General features: G+C 39.4%; 2 protein-coding genes across 5 annotated transcripts; one reads left to right on the forward strand and one right to left on the reverse strand.

Annotated features, from left to right (window-relative positions):
• Positions 1-3,959: 3,959 nt before the first annotated feature.
• Positions 3,960-10,126, reverse strand: ube2s (ubiquitin-conjugating enzyme E2S). The gene is made up of 4 exons (XM_031299459.2): positions 9,897-10,126; positions 8,085-8,232; positions 5,691-5,881; positions 3,960-5,587 (listed from the first exon to the last, which is right to left on the reverse strand). The coding sequence occupies exons 1-4, from the start codon at positions 9,897-9,899 to the stop codon at positions 5,222-5,224; spliced, it is 708 nt and encodes a 235-aa protein (XP_031155319.1). The 5' UTR covers positions 9,900-10,126; the 3' UTR covers positions 3,960-5,221.
• A 936-nt stretch (positions 10,127-11,062) lies between these two features.
• josd2 (Josephin domain containing 2) lies at positions 11,063-15,452 on the forward strand. 4 transcript variants are annotated; one of them, XM_031299466.2, is made up of 5 exons: positions 11,063-11,485; positions 11,615-11,743; positions 12,887-13,012; positions 13,628-13,822; positions 14,078-15,452. In XM_031299466.2, exons 2-5 carry the CDS (start codon positions 11,622-11,624, stop codon positions 14,187-14,189), a joined length of 555 nt encoding a protein of 184 aa, XP_031155326.1. In that variant the 5' UTR covers positions 11,063-11,485; positions 11,615-11,621; the 3' UTR covers positions 14,190-15,452. The 4 variants fall into 4 exon arrangements, with proteins under 4 accessions (XP_031155326.1, XP_031155325.1, XP_031155324.1 ...); XM_031299465.2 differs by having other exon boundaries at positions 11,063-11,364; positions 11,621-11,743; XM_031299464.2 differs by having other exon boundaries at positions 11,064-11,364.
• Positions 15,453-15,498: the final 46 nt, after the last annotated feature.

Consider the following 15,498-nt stretch of genomic DNA (forward strand, 5'->3'; position numbering starts at 1 on the left):
ATGCAGGTGCGCCTGCAATTAGTGCGAGAGAGAGGGAGAGAGAGATGCAAGATGGCAGCTGCTGGCAAGTTTGGAGTGCTTGTGATGTTGTTAGTTTACACAATTATAAGAGATAGCTTTGACAATGGCCTGAGAAATGGCACGGATGAGACCTTTCAAAGCAACTGTGTCCACCCAAACAAACTTTTAGTTACTAAACAGTGGGATTATGGAAAGAAAACTTTGTTGGACACGTTCCTGTACCCCTGCTGGTACCCAGCCAGGCGTAAATTAAAGGCTGGAGTGACTCGGCAAATTAACGGAGGCGATTTGATCATCTGTATGTGCCTGCTATTGTCTGGGGATATACACCAATGTCCCGGTCCGATGCCCGACTTTGGACCTAGGAATGCGATGGAAAGTGCGACAGATGCCATGGTATGTAGGCCTTCCAGTCGACGCAGCGATGGGTGCAAACATTTGTCCATGAGTGTTGCTGACCTAGGTGGAGGGGGGCGTGGAGTCGTGGAGGGAGCGGAGCTGGGCCTGGGAGACGCGGCGGTGTCCCTTGCTGGGTGCGCGCGGCCCGGGGGATTGGACTCGCGGCTCCGTTTGGTTCGGTTGCCCTGTGCGGATCTGGAGGATGCCGGTATGGTTGAGCCAAATTTGGACTCATTCCTCTCTACGAGGGGACTTCACCTGCTTCATCTTAACATCAGAAGCCTTCTCCCAAAAATAACTGAGATACGTCTCCTCAGTAACAGCAATAAGGTGGGACTTTTTTGTTTTACTGAGACGTGGCTGGATGACTCCATTAAGGATGCCGAAATTGAAATAGAGAACTATTTTTTAATCAGGAGAGACCGAAACCGTAAAGGTGGAGGTGTGTGTGTTTATGTGAGAGCAGACATTGGTTTTAATCAGAGAATGGACTTGAATAATGACCAAATAGAAGCGGTCTGGTTAAACATTCTGTTGCCGAAGAGCAAGCCTATCTTAGTTGGAGCATGCTACAGGCCACCTGACCAGACTATGTTTTATGAACTTCTGGAAGAAGTCTGTTCAAAGTGTATGGACTTTGTTAAATCGGAAGTTATTATGATAGGAGATTTTAATACTGACACTCGAAAGACGGATCTTTCCGGCTATAAGGCATTAATGAATTTTTGTCGCTCATTTAGTTTACATCAGCTGATTAAAGAACCAACACGTGTCTGTTCTTCTACTCAAACTATTATTGACCTTGTTCTAGTGTCAGAAAAGACTAGAATAGTAGAAAGTGGGGTAATTAATTATGGATTGAGTGATCATTCTATTGTTTTCTGTACTCGAAAGATAAAGAAAGCAGTGCTCAATTGCCATAGCTCTATAAGAATCAGGTCGCTGAAAAGGTATAGCAAAGAAGCACTTGATAATTGCTTGAATCTAATAAACTGGTCTGTTGTGTTGCAATGTATGGATGTTGATAAAGCATGGTGCTCTTTTAAATGTATGTTTTTAGAAGTTGTAGACAAACTAGCTCCATTTAAAGTAGTAAGAATTAAACAGAGGACAGAACCCTGGATAAATGATGATATTCTTGAGGCAATTAGGATGAGAAACAAGAAGTATGACACATTCAGGAGAAATAAGGATGATCAGAATTGGGCAGAGTACAAAAAGGTGAGAAATGAAGTTAGTAGATTAGTGGCGTATGCTAAAAAGGCCTATTTCAATGAGAAAATTGTGGAATATAGAAATGATTCACGTAAATTATGGAAGTCCCTCAAGCAGCTTGGCTACAGCAACAGGTTGAAAACAAAAACCAGTAGCATAACTCTTGATCTGGGGAATAAAGTTACAGCAGAAAAGGTGACAGTGGCAGATTGTTTTAACAACTACTTCTCATCAGTTGCTAGTAAACTGGTGGAAAAGCTACCTGAGCAGTCAGGGCAGTATGGTGAAAGTCACATCCTTGACTTTTATTCTCAGCAAGCGGTTAAAGCAGATGGCTTTTCTTTTGAAAAGGTGTCAGAGGCAGTTGTACTTGAGAAACTTAAAAATTTAAATAGCTCGAAAGCAACCGGCTTTGACAATATTCCTTCTAGATTTTTAAGAGATGCTGCTGAGGTTATCACCCCATGTATTACTCATATCATTAATATGTCTATAGAGCAAGGACATTTCCCCAATGATTTTAAGCTTGCCAGAGTGATTCCACTTTATAAGAAAGGGAGTAAATTAGACCATGGAAACTATAGACCTGTTTCTATTCTGTGTAGTCTGTCAAAGATAATGGAAAAGATTATTTTTGAACAGATTGACAAGTATCTAGTATCACACAATCTACTCTATGAGTTTCAGTCTGGCTTTCGTAAGTCACACTCCACTGACACTTGTTTACTGTATCTAACTGACAACATTAGGAGGGAGGTAGATAAAGGGCATTTTTGTGGTATGGTCATGTTAGACCTACAGAAGGCCTTTGATACCGTTGACCATGGCATTTTGGTACGCAAATTAAAAGCCATTGGTTTTAATGACTTAGCAGTCAGATGGGTGAGGTCTTATTTGAAGGATAGGAAGCAGGTGGTGGATATTGGGGGAACAATGTCTCAACCACTATGCATAGACTGTGGGGTCCCACAAGGGAGTGTCTTGGGTCCACTTTTTTTCCTTCTATATATTAATGACCTTAAGTCTGTATGTTCATGTGAACTTTTTTTATATGCAGATGATTCTGCATTATTGGTTTCTCATAAAGATAAGAACATAGTCGAAAGAACTCTTAGTGTAGAATTATTGAATGTCAGCAGGTGGATGTCTGACAATAGGCTATCGCTTCACCTAGGGAAAACGGAAGCCATACTGTTTGGGTCAAAGATAAAACTGAAAAGATCCCCGGGTTTTAAGGTTTTAGTTGAAGATAATGAGATTAATGTAAAGGACTCGGTTACTTACCTAGGTTGTGTGCTGGACTGCCACTTGACTGGAGTGGGCCAAGCGCAAAAGGTACTTGCCAAAGTGAATCAAAGAGTACGTTTCTTGGCAAGAATTTCAAGATTTTTGGACAAGAACACAATGTTAACTCTGGCAAGTGATCTAATTCAGCCTTATTTTGACTATGCATGCTGCTCATGGTATAAAGGTGTCTTACAGCATCTGAAACATAGGCTTCAGACTGCTCAAAATAAGGTTGTGAGGCTTATTCTGAACCTCCCCATGCAATCTCATCTTGATACTTCTCATTTTGAGACTATTGGGTGGTTAAAAGTTGAAGATCGAGTCTCTCAGATTCACCTGTGCATGGTTCATAGGACTGTGTATGGGGTTGTCCCCAAATATTTAATCAATTATTTTAACAGAGTAGGAGATGTCCACAGCCACTCCACCAGGGGAAGTTCTACTGATTTTGTTCCTCCTAGATTTAAGAGTAATTTAGGTGAGGAGTCCTTTTTGTATGTAGCAACAAGCCTGTGGAACAGGTTGCCAGGAAAACTTAAGATGATCAGAAGTTTAGGAGGTTTTAAGCAGGCACTGAAAAAATGGCTTAGATGCCAATCGTAGTATGAGGATTTATTACTGTATTGTTTTATGTATCTATTTAATGTTTGTATGGTTTGTGATGATTGATGCTTGACCTGCTGCCACTTGCTCACTCCCCTTTGGGACCACAATGGAAATAAGCCTCAGGGCTTTGTGTTATCCTGACTTTGTTTTGTTTTTAATGTATGGTGCATAGTTGTATCGTATTTTATAATGAAATGGGCAAATAAAATCAATCATGCAATTACTGATTTCCTCATAATGGTTATTCCATCACTGCAGATCAGGAGACCACTATAAACAAAATGCTATTGTACGTCACTGAGCAGTAAAAGCAGAGGTTAGTATCCATTCTCAGCGGCTATACTGATACACACACACACACCTGCAGAAAGGTCTACCATAATGAAACAATTACACATGCACAGGAACTCCAAATAAAAGAGCAAATATGACTCATTTTTAATTTCACTTCTTGTATTTCAATGTTTAATTTAAATAATTTAAAATGGACACAAAATATCCAGCCAACTGCACAATGACAGAGATTCAGAGGCACATTTTCCGTCCAAATTAAGACAGCGCTTCAGTGTGTTTCCTTGGGAAATGTAGGCCCCGCATGCATTTAGTACAAAGAGAAAACCTGCCCCGGAAACCCTGCCAAGTGCAACGGGTGGGGAGACAAATTCTATCAAACGTGGAAGTTGTCCTACAGATGTCTTCTCAGGTACCCACATGGCTTGTCGGGGAGCTGGGTATCTGAGAGCACATACTGCTTTGTAGGGAATCGGGTAGGTTAAGCGACCACTGCACGCTTAATACGGAATAGGCGATTCATTTGTTTGTTTTATAAAAAGTAGTCTGGCAACCTACCCTATGTTCCCTTACAGCCACTGATCTAGGTCTTCACACAACCACAAGACAGCTGAATATGAACATGTCAATCTAAACAACTTTTGAAAATACTGGACAGTGAAACAATTTTAGAAAAAAAAAAAAAAAAAAAGACAGACGTCTTATACTCCACTGTCAACTTTTTCCATACCTGTATCATTCAGATCACAATATGAAAAATACTATTTAAAAAGATGTTACAATTTTGTGTGATATTGACAATATTTCTCTCCCAAAAATGAACCCACCGACTTTGTGCACAATTATTTAGCAACTTCTTTATTATTTCCTTTGAGTTCAATTTGAAAACCTGACTTTAATTAAAGTAACATCCTGGTTTGGACTCATAAGTGAGCCTGGCTGAGCAGTACACAGTACCATCACAGCAGCATTTGCCAAGAAACACTTTAAAAAGAGCTGATATCAAGTCTGAGACAATAGTAGTTTTGTCTCATTAGTGGACAGACAGAGGCCATGTTTTGCACAGTGAAACCCATTCCCTGTATAATTCATACACACTAGGCCAAGAGCAAAATACAACAGATGGCATGATTTCCGCAGTGAAGGTGTTGTCTTTCCTTTAAAAGAGGAACAAACATTTTATCATTATGTCTTTAGGTATGGAAATAATTAACAAACCTGTAATGCCAACAGGACAAACTGGTGGCAAGACACAAGTTGTGGACAGTCTGGATAGGTGGTAGAAAGAGTCAGAAAAAGGGAACAAAAACATTGTCAGCACACTTCAATATTTATATTTACACATTCTCGCACTCACACACGTGTACACACACACACACACACACACACTTTAGCTGAGGTATTAAAGTCGCCTCAATGCACGCTTTTTATCTGCTTTCTTTTTCCCTGCTACGTTATTAGTGCTACTGCTGTTGCTATTGCTGGTGGTGGTACTGGCTCCATTAGCTCCGTTACCCAGAGCTGCTGGCACAGCTGCTGCACTGGGTCCCGCTCTCTTCATGGGGTCGCCTGCATGCTTCTTCGGCTGTGGGCCGTCATTAGGGTCCTGAGGTGCCCCAGAGGTCCCGCCGTGCCCCCCCATGGCGTGGATCTCTGTGAGCAGACGAGCTCGGGACTCATATTCTGCATAGTCCTCTAACAGCAAACGCCCGGCCTCTTCGTTCAGAGCCGACTCTGGATTCGGATGGATGAGAAGACACTTGATTGTCTGTGGAGAAATAAAAGGAGATGGAAATGTAAAAAAAAAAATTAAAATAGTGATGGCAACACAGCTGAAACCCAGAACAACACAGACTGATGGTTCCACTTACAAGTAAGACATGTCTGAGGCCGAGTTCTGCCTTCCAGTCCCTCTTCAACACATTGACACAGATCTCTCCCTTGTGACCCACATTGGGGTGAAAAATCTTAGTCAGGAAATACCCCTTGGGTGGAACCGCAGGGAAGTCCTTCCCGAGGACCAGACGCATTCGGAAAACGCCACCAGCAAACGGAGTTCCCTCTGTCAAAGCATAAAGAATTCATCTTATGAACCGTATGTCCAGGCTGTGCCAAACTTGCTCCACAAAAACAAAGAGGGTCATGGAGCGGCAACTGAGTCAACTAACAAAAACAGAAAATCTTACATGCAAGTAAGCCAAACATCATTTAGTTCACATGCCATTTAGTTCAAACTTATTGTTCCTATCATAATTCTTTCTGGATTATGATGAAAACTGTCACGTACACTCTATTGTAGAGCTGGGCAATATATCAATATTATATCGATATCGTCATATGAGACTAGATATTGTCTTAGATTTTGGATATCGTAATATCATAATATGGCATAAGTGTTGTCTTTTTCTGGTTTTAAAGGCTGCATTACAGTAAAGTGATGTTCTTTTCTGAACTCACCAGACTGTTGTAACTGTTCTATTATTTGCCTTTACCCAACTTAGTCATTATATCCACATTACTGATGATTATTTATCAAAAATCTCATTGTGTAAATATTTTTATTAGTCAACACTACAATATCGTTGCGGTATCGATAGAGATATTAGTTTAAAAGCATGTACATGTTGGCTGGCTGTGTGGTTAAAGTGGGTTATGTGTCTCACATGTAATTAGTAACATCTACTAAATCCAGATATAAAGCGTTTATACAATATCAATTTTCAAGGAGTCATGGAAAGGAAATAATTTCTACTTTGTAAAACGGATGCATTAATGCACGTCTTAAGGAGTTGATTACCTAATGAGTAAATTACGCAACAGAAAAAATAAGTAGTTCCATGAAGCTGGTGACCACCAATCACCTAAACACAGTGGAGCAGAGAAGGGTCACATCTTCAGGTGAGAGCTGTTATTATCTCAGGTTGGTCATACAGTGAAATCTGTCCTTGCTGCCAAACAGTTATCAAGTTATTTTATTGAAAGTCTAGTGTTGGGGGAGCAGATTGTACTGTGAGATGCAAGTATGTATGACTCAGATGCAACATACAATTACTTTTTTAAACTAAACTACTAATTGTTACATTAAGAATAACTTTACATACTAGTTACTTGAGTGGACGTGATAAAATGACCTTAGACCTTTAAAGAATCGCATGTTGACTTACTCTGTTTTTTTTTTTTTAAGTTGACCTTTAAATATGGTCTACTCAAGAATGATTTGATTGTTACCTGATAGTTAGCATCTCCAATCAATATCAAAATATGTGTTCTGTAGGGATGTAACGATACACTCAACTCACAATTCAATTCACTATTTTATGTTCCCGATATGATTTTTTAAACAGAACGAGCTGCCGAAAAACGACCTCTATTTATATAAACTGTGCAAACCAACAGATGTGTCCTCTTATCAAAAAGGTGACACTGAAATTGTATTTTATCTAACAAAAAATATATATTAAAGAACGGTTTGTTTATTACTAAGGCCATGAGGTCAAATTTAAATGATTTATTTAAAATGCAATAACAACAACTTTTTTTCACCAGTCATTTGCTGTTAAAAGACAAAAAGAAGCAACACTAGATGACAGAAGGTACAACAACATTGAATGCAACACAAGCTTACAGAGCAGGACTTGAACATATCATAAAGTCACTTGCTGTTTTCAGCGACAGTGGCCATGCTGTCTCAAAGTGCAGCTAGTCTCCTCTGTGTCTTTAGCTGCAGACTGTTGTACGTCCTGGTGTTGGAATCCTTTCCAGTGAAATACAGTCACACTTTACACCGTTTAGCTGTCAGCATTTTAACTGTGTTTAAGCCAGCTAATGCTACTAGCTAACGGTAGGCTGACATTACCTGCTGTATGTTAACTAGCGTCACGCCCTAGGCTGTTAAAAAATTGCATCGCGATATTTTTTTTTTTTTTTTATCTCAACCGGTTGTAATCTTTACACATTTAAATAGATTTTTAACCGATTCACGATGCATCCCTAGTGTTCTGTATTGACCTTTCAGTAATTCGATTTGACAAGGATTTTAGATGTATAACATGCTAAGAAAACTGTCTCGTGGACAGACAGAAGCAGATCCAGACTAATACGGAGATTTGAAAAGCACTGCTGTGTGAGATTCTGAAAAAAATTAAATGAATACCGCAATACATGCAACAATTTCTTACTTTGAGAATGCACACACAGCAAGGTGTTATTTTTTAACTTTACATGGCCAATGCCAGTTTGGTATGACACCATATTGCAATGCTTACCCGGTCCTTCGATGGCTGTATGTAGCTCAGTTATGTCTTCCTCACTGGGATAAATCTTGATACCCTCAGGCGGGTCTGCTGCTAAAGCTGAAACCTCTTTGTAGACCAAGCGAAGAACATGAGGAGGCAAATTCTCCACATTGGAGTTCTGGAGAGACAGAAAAATGGTTTAGCCAACTCGGGTTTTGCATATGTACAAACACAGAACTACTAAAAGAGAAACTCTAAAAGTTATGGGTATTTTGACAATGTTGAGATGCTGCTTTACTGACGCCATTTACTTACTGACTGATGACACTGTGCGAGCTTTTTCCCGGAACATATTACCAATGCAACAGCCAAAAATACATATCACGCTAGAAAGTATTATAGTCCTATTTCCTTACAATCGACAACCAAAAATATCATACCAAGTGTGTGACAGTATCAGCCTTGAAAAGCTATATTAGTGCATATAGTTACTGCATACGTAATGCCTTTAAGCTTTCAAAATTGCCAATTTTATTGTGCCAACACTAAAACAAACCAATGCAACGCTTTTAATGATGTCCACACACATTGTTCGATATACAGTGTTTTTAATAATAAAAAATAGGCATAGATTAAACATCACTGAAATCCAACTAGCATAAGACAAATCCACCATCAAATCATCACACACACACACTTAATGAATTTTCTATGTTAAGTTGCTCTTCATTATGTATTCATCTATATATAATGCTCTACTTTCTGGCCTCCCTAAAAATAATATAGTTCCATTGCAATTATAGCAGAACTCAGCTGCACGTGTGTTGACTAGGACCAGAAAGAGCGCACACATTCCATACATTTTTAAGTCTCTGCACTTGTTTCCTGTTTGACTTAGAATTTATTTTAAAGTCCTTTTATTGGTTTATAAAGCTCTTAATGGTCTTGATCCTATTTATTTACCAAATGTGCTTAAGTCAAAACAAAAACCCACGGTGAGGCATCTTTCTATTACATGGTCCACGCCACTGGAACAGCGATAGAAATAAAATTAAAACATTTTATTTATATGGGAACAGCCTTCCTGAGGGCAGCAGAGAATGTTGATACTTTAAAATGCAAAATAAAGACCTACCTTTTTAGTCTGGATTTTAACAGAGTTTTATTCATTTACCTGTCTATTTATTTACGCATTTTAGCCCGTTTTGCTTCTTGGTGTATGTTGGTAAAGTTGACGTTATATACCAAGTTTGAGTTTTGGGTTTCCCCAACTCCTGATTTTTATTAAATAATGTTATCATTGAGTGTTTTAATAATTAAAAAGCCACTTATCGCTTTGTGTGGATTATGTGAAGCACTTCGTGTTATGTATGAAAAGTGCTATACAAATAAAGTATGCTTGATTGATTCATAATTATTTCAACTCTTACTGTTCAGGGTGAGCTACAGAGTTCTTACACAAGCAAGTATCCTACAGCACTTTCAAAAGTTTCAACATAAGTTGTCTGACGTAACGTGAAGCTTAATATTTGGCATTTCTACTATCATGAAAGCGAAACATTACTACAATAGTAGTAAGATAACTGTTAGCAATACTAGCCTAGCCTCAATCTGATACTGTTAAAGCTGCTTAGCGATATTAAGCTGTTTAATACAGTATTTAATACAATCAATGTGTGTATTACATTATACAAATGCAGATGTAGATTCTTACTTAACGTGTGAGACTCCAGTAAGTAGACACAACCTAAATAAAAAGCTCGAAGGCTGGCGGTGGCTAAACATCGGATCAAGCTAGCAGCTACACCCGTTAGCTAGCCGTTAGCAATAACCTCGACTTACCATCTTCAAAAGGGGGTTCTGCTAAGGCGTTGGATGTTTGGCTGGTTTGAGATTTGAGGAGTCCTTTACTTAATGTTTGAAAAAACTATCTTCGATGAAAACTTAGCCGGGTCTCACTGGCTACTCTTCTTTTCTTCTTTTTCGTTGACACAGGAACAAAAATACGATCCTCAGTTTAACCTACTACCACCGACCAATGGGCATCTTAGTGATATTATACGTCAGAAACTTTGAGCCAATCATGAAACATGATTGTCGTTGCGTCACAATTGGAAGCCCTATGAGCCATACAGAGTCGAAAATATGACTACTGCTAGTCAGCCATTGGTCCGTTTGAAAAACTCACACACACCCCTGAACAGTGCTGAAAAGATAAATCTGTTGAAATTAAAACGCACAAGAAAATGCACTGCATATTACATATAAACAGAAGCAGGGGGACGGAAAACATTAATGAATAGAATAATACCGGTCTTTTAATTAGTAGGGTGAAACTGATACATAGAAAACTGAATTCATGTGGAATGTAAACCTGCAGTCATTAGAAGCAGCAAAAGCAGACACAGCTCATAGTCAATAGCAAAAATAAAGACAGCTAGACATGCAGACAGGAGTAGCTAGTACAAAAAAGACCTAAAGACTAAGAAGAATAATCTGGTTTCTCCTAATTCAGCATATAACAAGATGTTTTTCATGTTTTAAAGTGCCAATGACCAAAAACTATTGGATAGTTGTTGAACATACATACACTATAAAAACCTACTTACAGCAGTACCATACAAATGTGAAGAAATGTAGATATCTATGGTACTGGAACTGGCCACCTTGACTCAATTTTTTTTTAAAGTTTGGTTTAATTAAGTTTAGTTCAGCTTGGTTTAAATTACAAGGAGTACATAAAATCACTCACAACTGCAAGGATATCACGATAATGTCCAAGCGCTTTTGTGTTTTTTCTTTTCTCTCCTTGCACATTAATTGCAGGAATACAAATGGGAAGAAATAACCTCAAAAAAATTAAACACAGAAACCCTTTATATAAGCTGTGTTATGTTTCCAAGAGTTTATGGTCCATTACAACCCCAAAAAACATTGTAATTTCTTTTTAATACCAAAAATTATAAACCACCACCACCACCATCATTATAACCAGGCTCAGCACTAGAGGGCGCTCCAACACTGTAACGTCCACAGTAATGATGAGCTCTGACCGCCTGGTGGACTGAGATATTTTGAGGAGATACGTTTCCTTTACGTTTATTTTACCGTATTTTATTTGAACGAGTAAACAGAATCGAAACGACGGGTTAAAGCGACGGATTTGCGTGCTCCAGTGCTGCTGTGAGTTATGGGCGTGTCAGCCACACAACAACATCACAACAAAAACAACGGATCTGTTTCCGGTTTCTGGATGTAGCTGTCAGACTCCAGCATTTTTTTTTTTTACGTGAAAGCGCTTCATCAGCAGGTCAGTAGCTTCATGTAGCTATTGTCGATTAATAATAGTTCACTTGTTGTTTTGCTGTCAGCTCAGCAACCAAACACAGAGTATAACCAGCAGCAGGCTGCACAGTTTAGCTGCCGTTACGGTAAGCTTATTGGTAGCCTGAATGGACTGTAAACTGTGCTGCGTGGCTGCTCCGATAGCTAACTATATTATAGCTCATGTTTATACCGTGTGTTAATGGTACGTCTTCTGTGTGCTTGTGTATGTTAAGCTTTAGTATGAGCGAAGGAGAAGTGTTTCATGAGAAGCAACGATTGGAGCTGTGCGCGATTCATGCACTCAACAACGTGCTCCAGGAGCGGGTGTTCACCAAGGAGACAGCCGATGACATCTGCAAACGGTAGGGTATTCTCATATACGTAGCTAAAACATATTTAACTGCTTTTTATTAACCAAAAAGCACATTCAAAGTATGAATCCAAGACACATAAGTTAACAACAGGGGCGCTGCTTCTTTATACCGTCCCCTGAAATAGCCCCATGTATGACCTCAGCCCTCCATAGTACTCCATAATTGGTGCATAGCCTCCCTATCAAACCGTTATTTTGTTCCTGTTATGCAGCAGCTGGTTGTATCTTCAAAATAGAGGAACCAAAAGAGAGGAAGAGCAGAGCGGGGTGGTACAGTCTTTAGTTTTGCCCCAGGCAAACATTTCATCATCCAAGGTAGACTAGCATCTGTAGGTTCAACAAATATACCTTTGAACATCTAACTATAGTAGCTGCTCCATAACAGGTGAAGAAAAATACATTCTGAATTTCTCCAAAGGTTTGCACAGGGAATACTATAGGCTGAATTATGGAGTAACAAATGGATGTTTAAGTTATTGTTCACATCCTGATCTAGTCTCAGGAAATAGCAGTAATGCTGTTTAGCAGTGTGTTAGATGAAAACCCCTTCCACTGACACACAACTAGGAATGCAAACCAAATCCTAAGTCATTGTGTTCCATACCACTGCTCTCTCAAGTTACTGCTTTTAAAAAATGAAAAAAAGATGGAAATCCACATTACCAAGACTTGAAGTGATGACACTTTTTGGAGTGGGTCAACAGTCAATAACCAATCACTGACTTTTGGATTTCTCACAGTGTTTTGTGAAATATAACATTAACCTTCAGGGAAGAAGAGCACTGGTGCAATTCCAAACTGCAAAAGCCATTGCATTCAGTGTGGCTGTTGTTAAGGAAGTCATTTACTAACTTAATTGACTAGGATACCAGATGATTCATGATCTGGGTAGCTTGTGACCTAGGCTAAAGAATTTCCTACAGGAAACCCTGTGACTTCATTGACTCATCAATACTTTGTCCAGGATGTTATAGACAAATACATTTTATTCGAACAAAGGGCAGTTAAAAAAAAAAAGATGTAGCATTATCCCGGTTACGTCACAATGGATGTTAAAAAACAGAGATGTACTAAATACAAGGTTGATTTTCCCTTCAACATGCTCTATTGTTCTGTTGCTCTCTCCATGCAGGCTGGCTCCACAGTGTGTGGTGAACCCTCATCGCTCAGTGTTGGGTACAGGAAACTATGACGTCAACGTCATCATGGCGGCACTACAGAGTCGGGAACTGGCTGCAGTGTGGTGGGACAAACGCAGGTGAGTGAGGCACACTGAGCCCTGTGAGGTGAGAATCTTCAAGCTTTACTGCACTCACATGTTGTCATCATATTGTGTTTAAGGTAAGTCCACCCTAAAACAATACTTTACTTACTTTACGCATTACTTTGCAAGGTATTTTCTGGGCTTGTTTTTTCTCAGTTGGTACATTTCTTCTATTTCCACGGGAAACATACCTATAATGATACAGTAAATACTTGTTCGGAGTTTAAAGATTGAAAGCTAATCACGAAGCATCAGTTCTCTGCGTCAGGCCATTTTTATCAAAGAACAAATGCATCTTTTTAGACTCACAGACAAGACATCATAGAGACACCCATCTCTGCAGTAGTAGGCCATAATGCTAGACCATCCATCATTCAATGCAAGCCCAAGGCATGTTGCACTGTATATACGAGGCGTGACTCACTTTTTACTCACACTCCTATCTCATATCCAATCTCCAGCTACACGTAAAAAAAATTAGGCTTTTATTTTGGAAAGCAGAAGTAGGTGAGCCAGGTTGAGGTCAAGTGGGTACACCCGAACAGTCTATCGCAAGAGACCAAGTCTTCTTTAATACTTCCTTTCTGCCTTTTTTTTTTTTTAATACAGGACTGTTCAGAGCCTTTGCATGTCAAAGGTCCAGGGTTTTATTCTTAATGTCCCATCACGAGTATCTCTTGGGATCGTGTCCCTCCCACTCCGACGGCGGCACTGGCTCGCGGTTCGACAAGTTAATGGACAGTACTACAACCTGGACTCCAAACTGAAGAGTCCTGTCTGTATTGGGGGAGAAGCAGAACTACGGTAAGAATGTGCATTCTTTAAAATGTCTCTTTAGAGCAGACATGTAATCTGTGTGTCTGCGAATGAGGTCAAAACTTGGCTTCGGTGTGCTGCTTGATTTCTGTCTCAGTGAGTGAGTCATCCCATATGAGTGGTCACATGGGGCTTACCTCACTGTTTGTTTGTGTTAGAGCGTTGCACTCTAGCAATCTGCCCTCTGTCTGTGTCTGTATTTTTCTAACCTTTCATCTCCTGTCCTCTTTGTTTGTCTTGCAGCACATTTCTCAGCGAACAGCTTTCTCAGGATGTGGCAGAGATGCTCCTGGTCGTCAGGCGGGACGTGGAGGAGGACGGTTCATGGCTGAACGCTGACAACCCCAAGAAGTGATGCCTTGGGATGTGATTGACCTTTACATAGCATGGAAAAAACTCTTTTTTTTAAACCTCATTACAGAAAACTCTTCAGGGAATGCACTAAAATACATTTAATATCTACACACAGAGGAAATTCCAAAGAGAAGCAGAGACGGGCTACTGAGATGAACTGTTTTGGATGTAATAGCTGTAAAAGCTTTTGCTCTGATATGACCCATGTATCTATGTTGTCCTTCTCTAAGCTAACCAAGTTTGAGGCAAATGTAAGCTTGTTTGATGGAACTTGAGTTGTGACAAGTGACTGAACTTTCACTGTTTTATGGTAGGAAGATTGCAGTGTGTGTGCATGAAAAACCATCTGCAATAAGGATAACTGGACTACTTTGAGTGCTAAAACATCACCAAGATACAATCGAATCACCAAAATCGGATCAGTATGTGCTCTACGTACAAGGTGTCAACATGTGTCTGTTATCAAGCAGCACCTGAGTGCACCATCTCTTCCCACAACCATTGTTGTAAACCTTCTATGCACTGCAGTGAGATTGGTAGCACTGTTTGTCTTTGTCTATGTGTTCACACAGGTACAGGCACTGTGAAGGCATCACTTGGTGAGGCATTGTAGGACCACCAGTGTCATTGCCTGTTTTCACCCATTAACTACAACGCTCCAGGCATTTTTCATAGCGTGCCACGGTTTTTAGATTTTTAAATGTGTTTAGTTGTTTTCCAGTCTGTTGTTGTTTTTCTCTTATTTAGCTTTAGTGTAAAAAATATGTGGTTGAGATCTGTAATCCATCACAATAACCATTGTGACCCTTCTTCTGTTTTTGTCAAAGCGATGTTACTGATGTGTGATAATGCAGCTGAATCCACACGGTAATGAAGCTTTGACAAAGTAAAAGCAGGCATGACTTTGATTAGGATGCATTATCCATTTCATTCAGGTCTCAAGTCTCTACAGGGTGAGTATTACACAGCTCTATCATGAGTGAATGAAGTTACAAAGATCATTTTATTTTCAAATCTAAAAGGAAAGGTTGCAAGAATATAAAGTACACTATTCTTGATTCATTTTAAATAATTCTAACATGCAAAAACACTGGTTTTGTGACTGTATGTAACCTTTACGTTTGTATTTTGTCTCTCCTATGATCTATGCATATCGAAAATAATAGTAGCGCTGTCTCTGGTACACACTAGTGACTAACTCACATATAAACCGAAGCTCAGAGGTGAAACTTATTTATATTAAACTTTGACCTCTTGTTTTAAGTATGAATTAAATCAGTTTGTTTGTTACTTACATTGCATTGACTTGT

The sequence above is a fragment of the Sander lucioperca genome, chromosome 10, assembly GCF_008315115.2.
Source record: "Sander lucioperca isolate FBNREF2018 chromosome 10, SLUC_FBN_1.2, whole genome shotgun sequence".
Taxonomy (NCBI): domain Eukaryota; kingdom Metazoa; phylum Chordata; class Actinopteri; order Perciformes; family Percidae; genus Sander; species Sander lucioperca.

Coding starts and splice junctions, on each gene's coding strand:
- ube2s (XM_031299459.2), bottom strand. Junction 5,882..8,084: donor TACAGCCATCGAAGGACCGG/GTAAGCATTGCA, acceptor ATGCTTTGACAG/AGGGAACTCCGTTTGCTGGT. Junction 5,588..5,690: donor GCCTCAGACATGTCTTACTT/GTAAGTGGAACC, acceptor ATTTCTCCACAG/ACAATCAAGTGTCTTCTCAT.
- josd2 (XM_031299463.2), top strand. CDS start 11,644: ATGAGAAGCAACGATTGGAGCTGTGCGCGATTCATGCACTCAACAACG. Junction 11,744..12,852: donor GCCGATGACATCTGCAAACG/GTAGGGTATTCT, acceptor TTTTCCCTTCAA/CATGCTCTATTGTTCTGTTG. Junction 13,013..13,627: donor GTGTGGTGGGACAAACGCAG/GTGAGTGAGGCA, acceptor TTTTTAATACAG/GACTGTTCAGAGCCTTTGCA.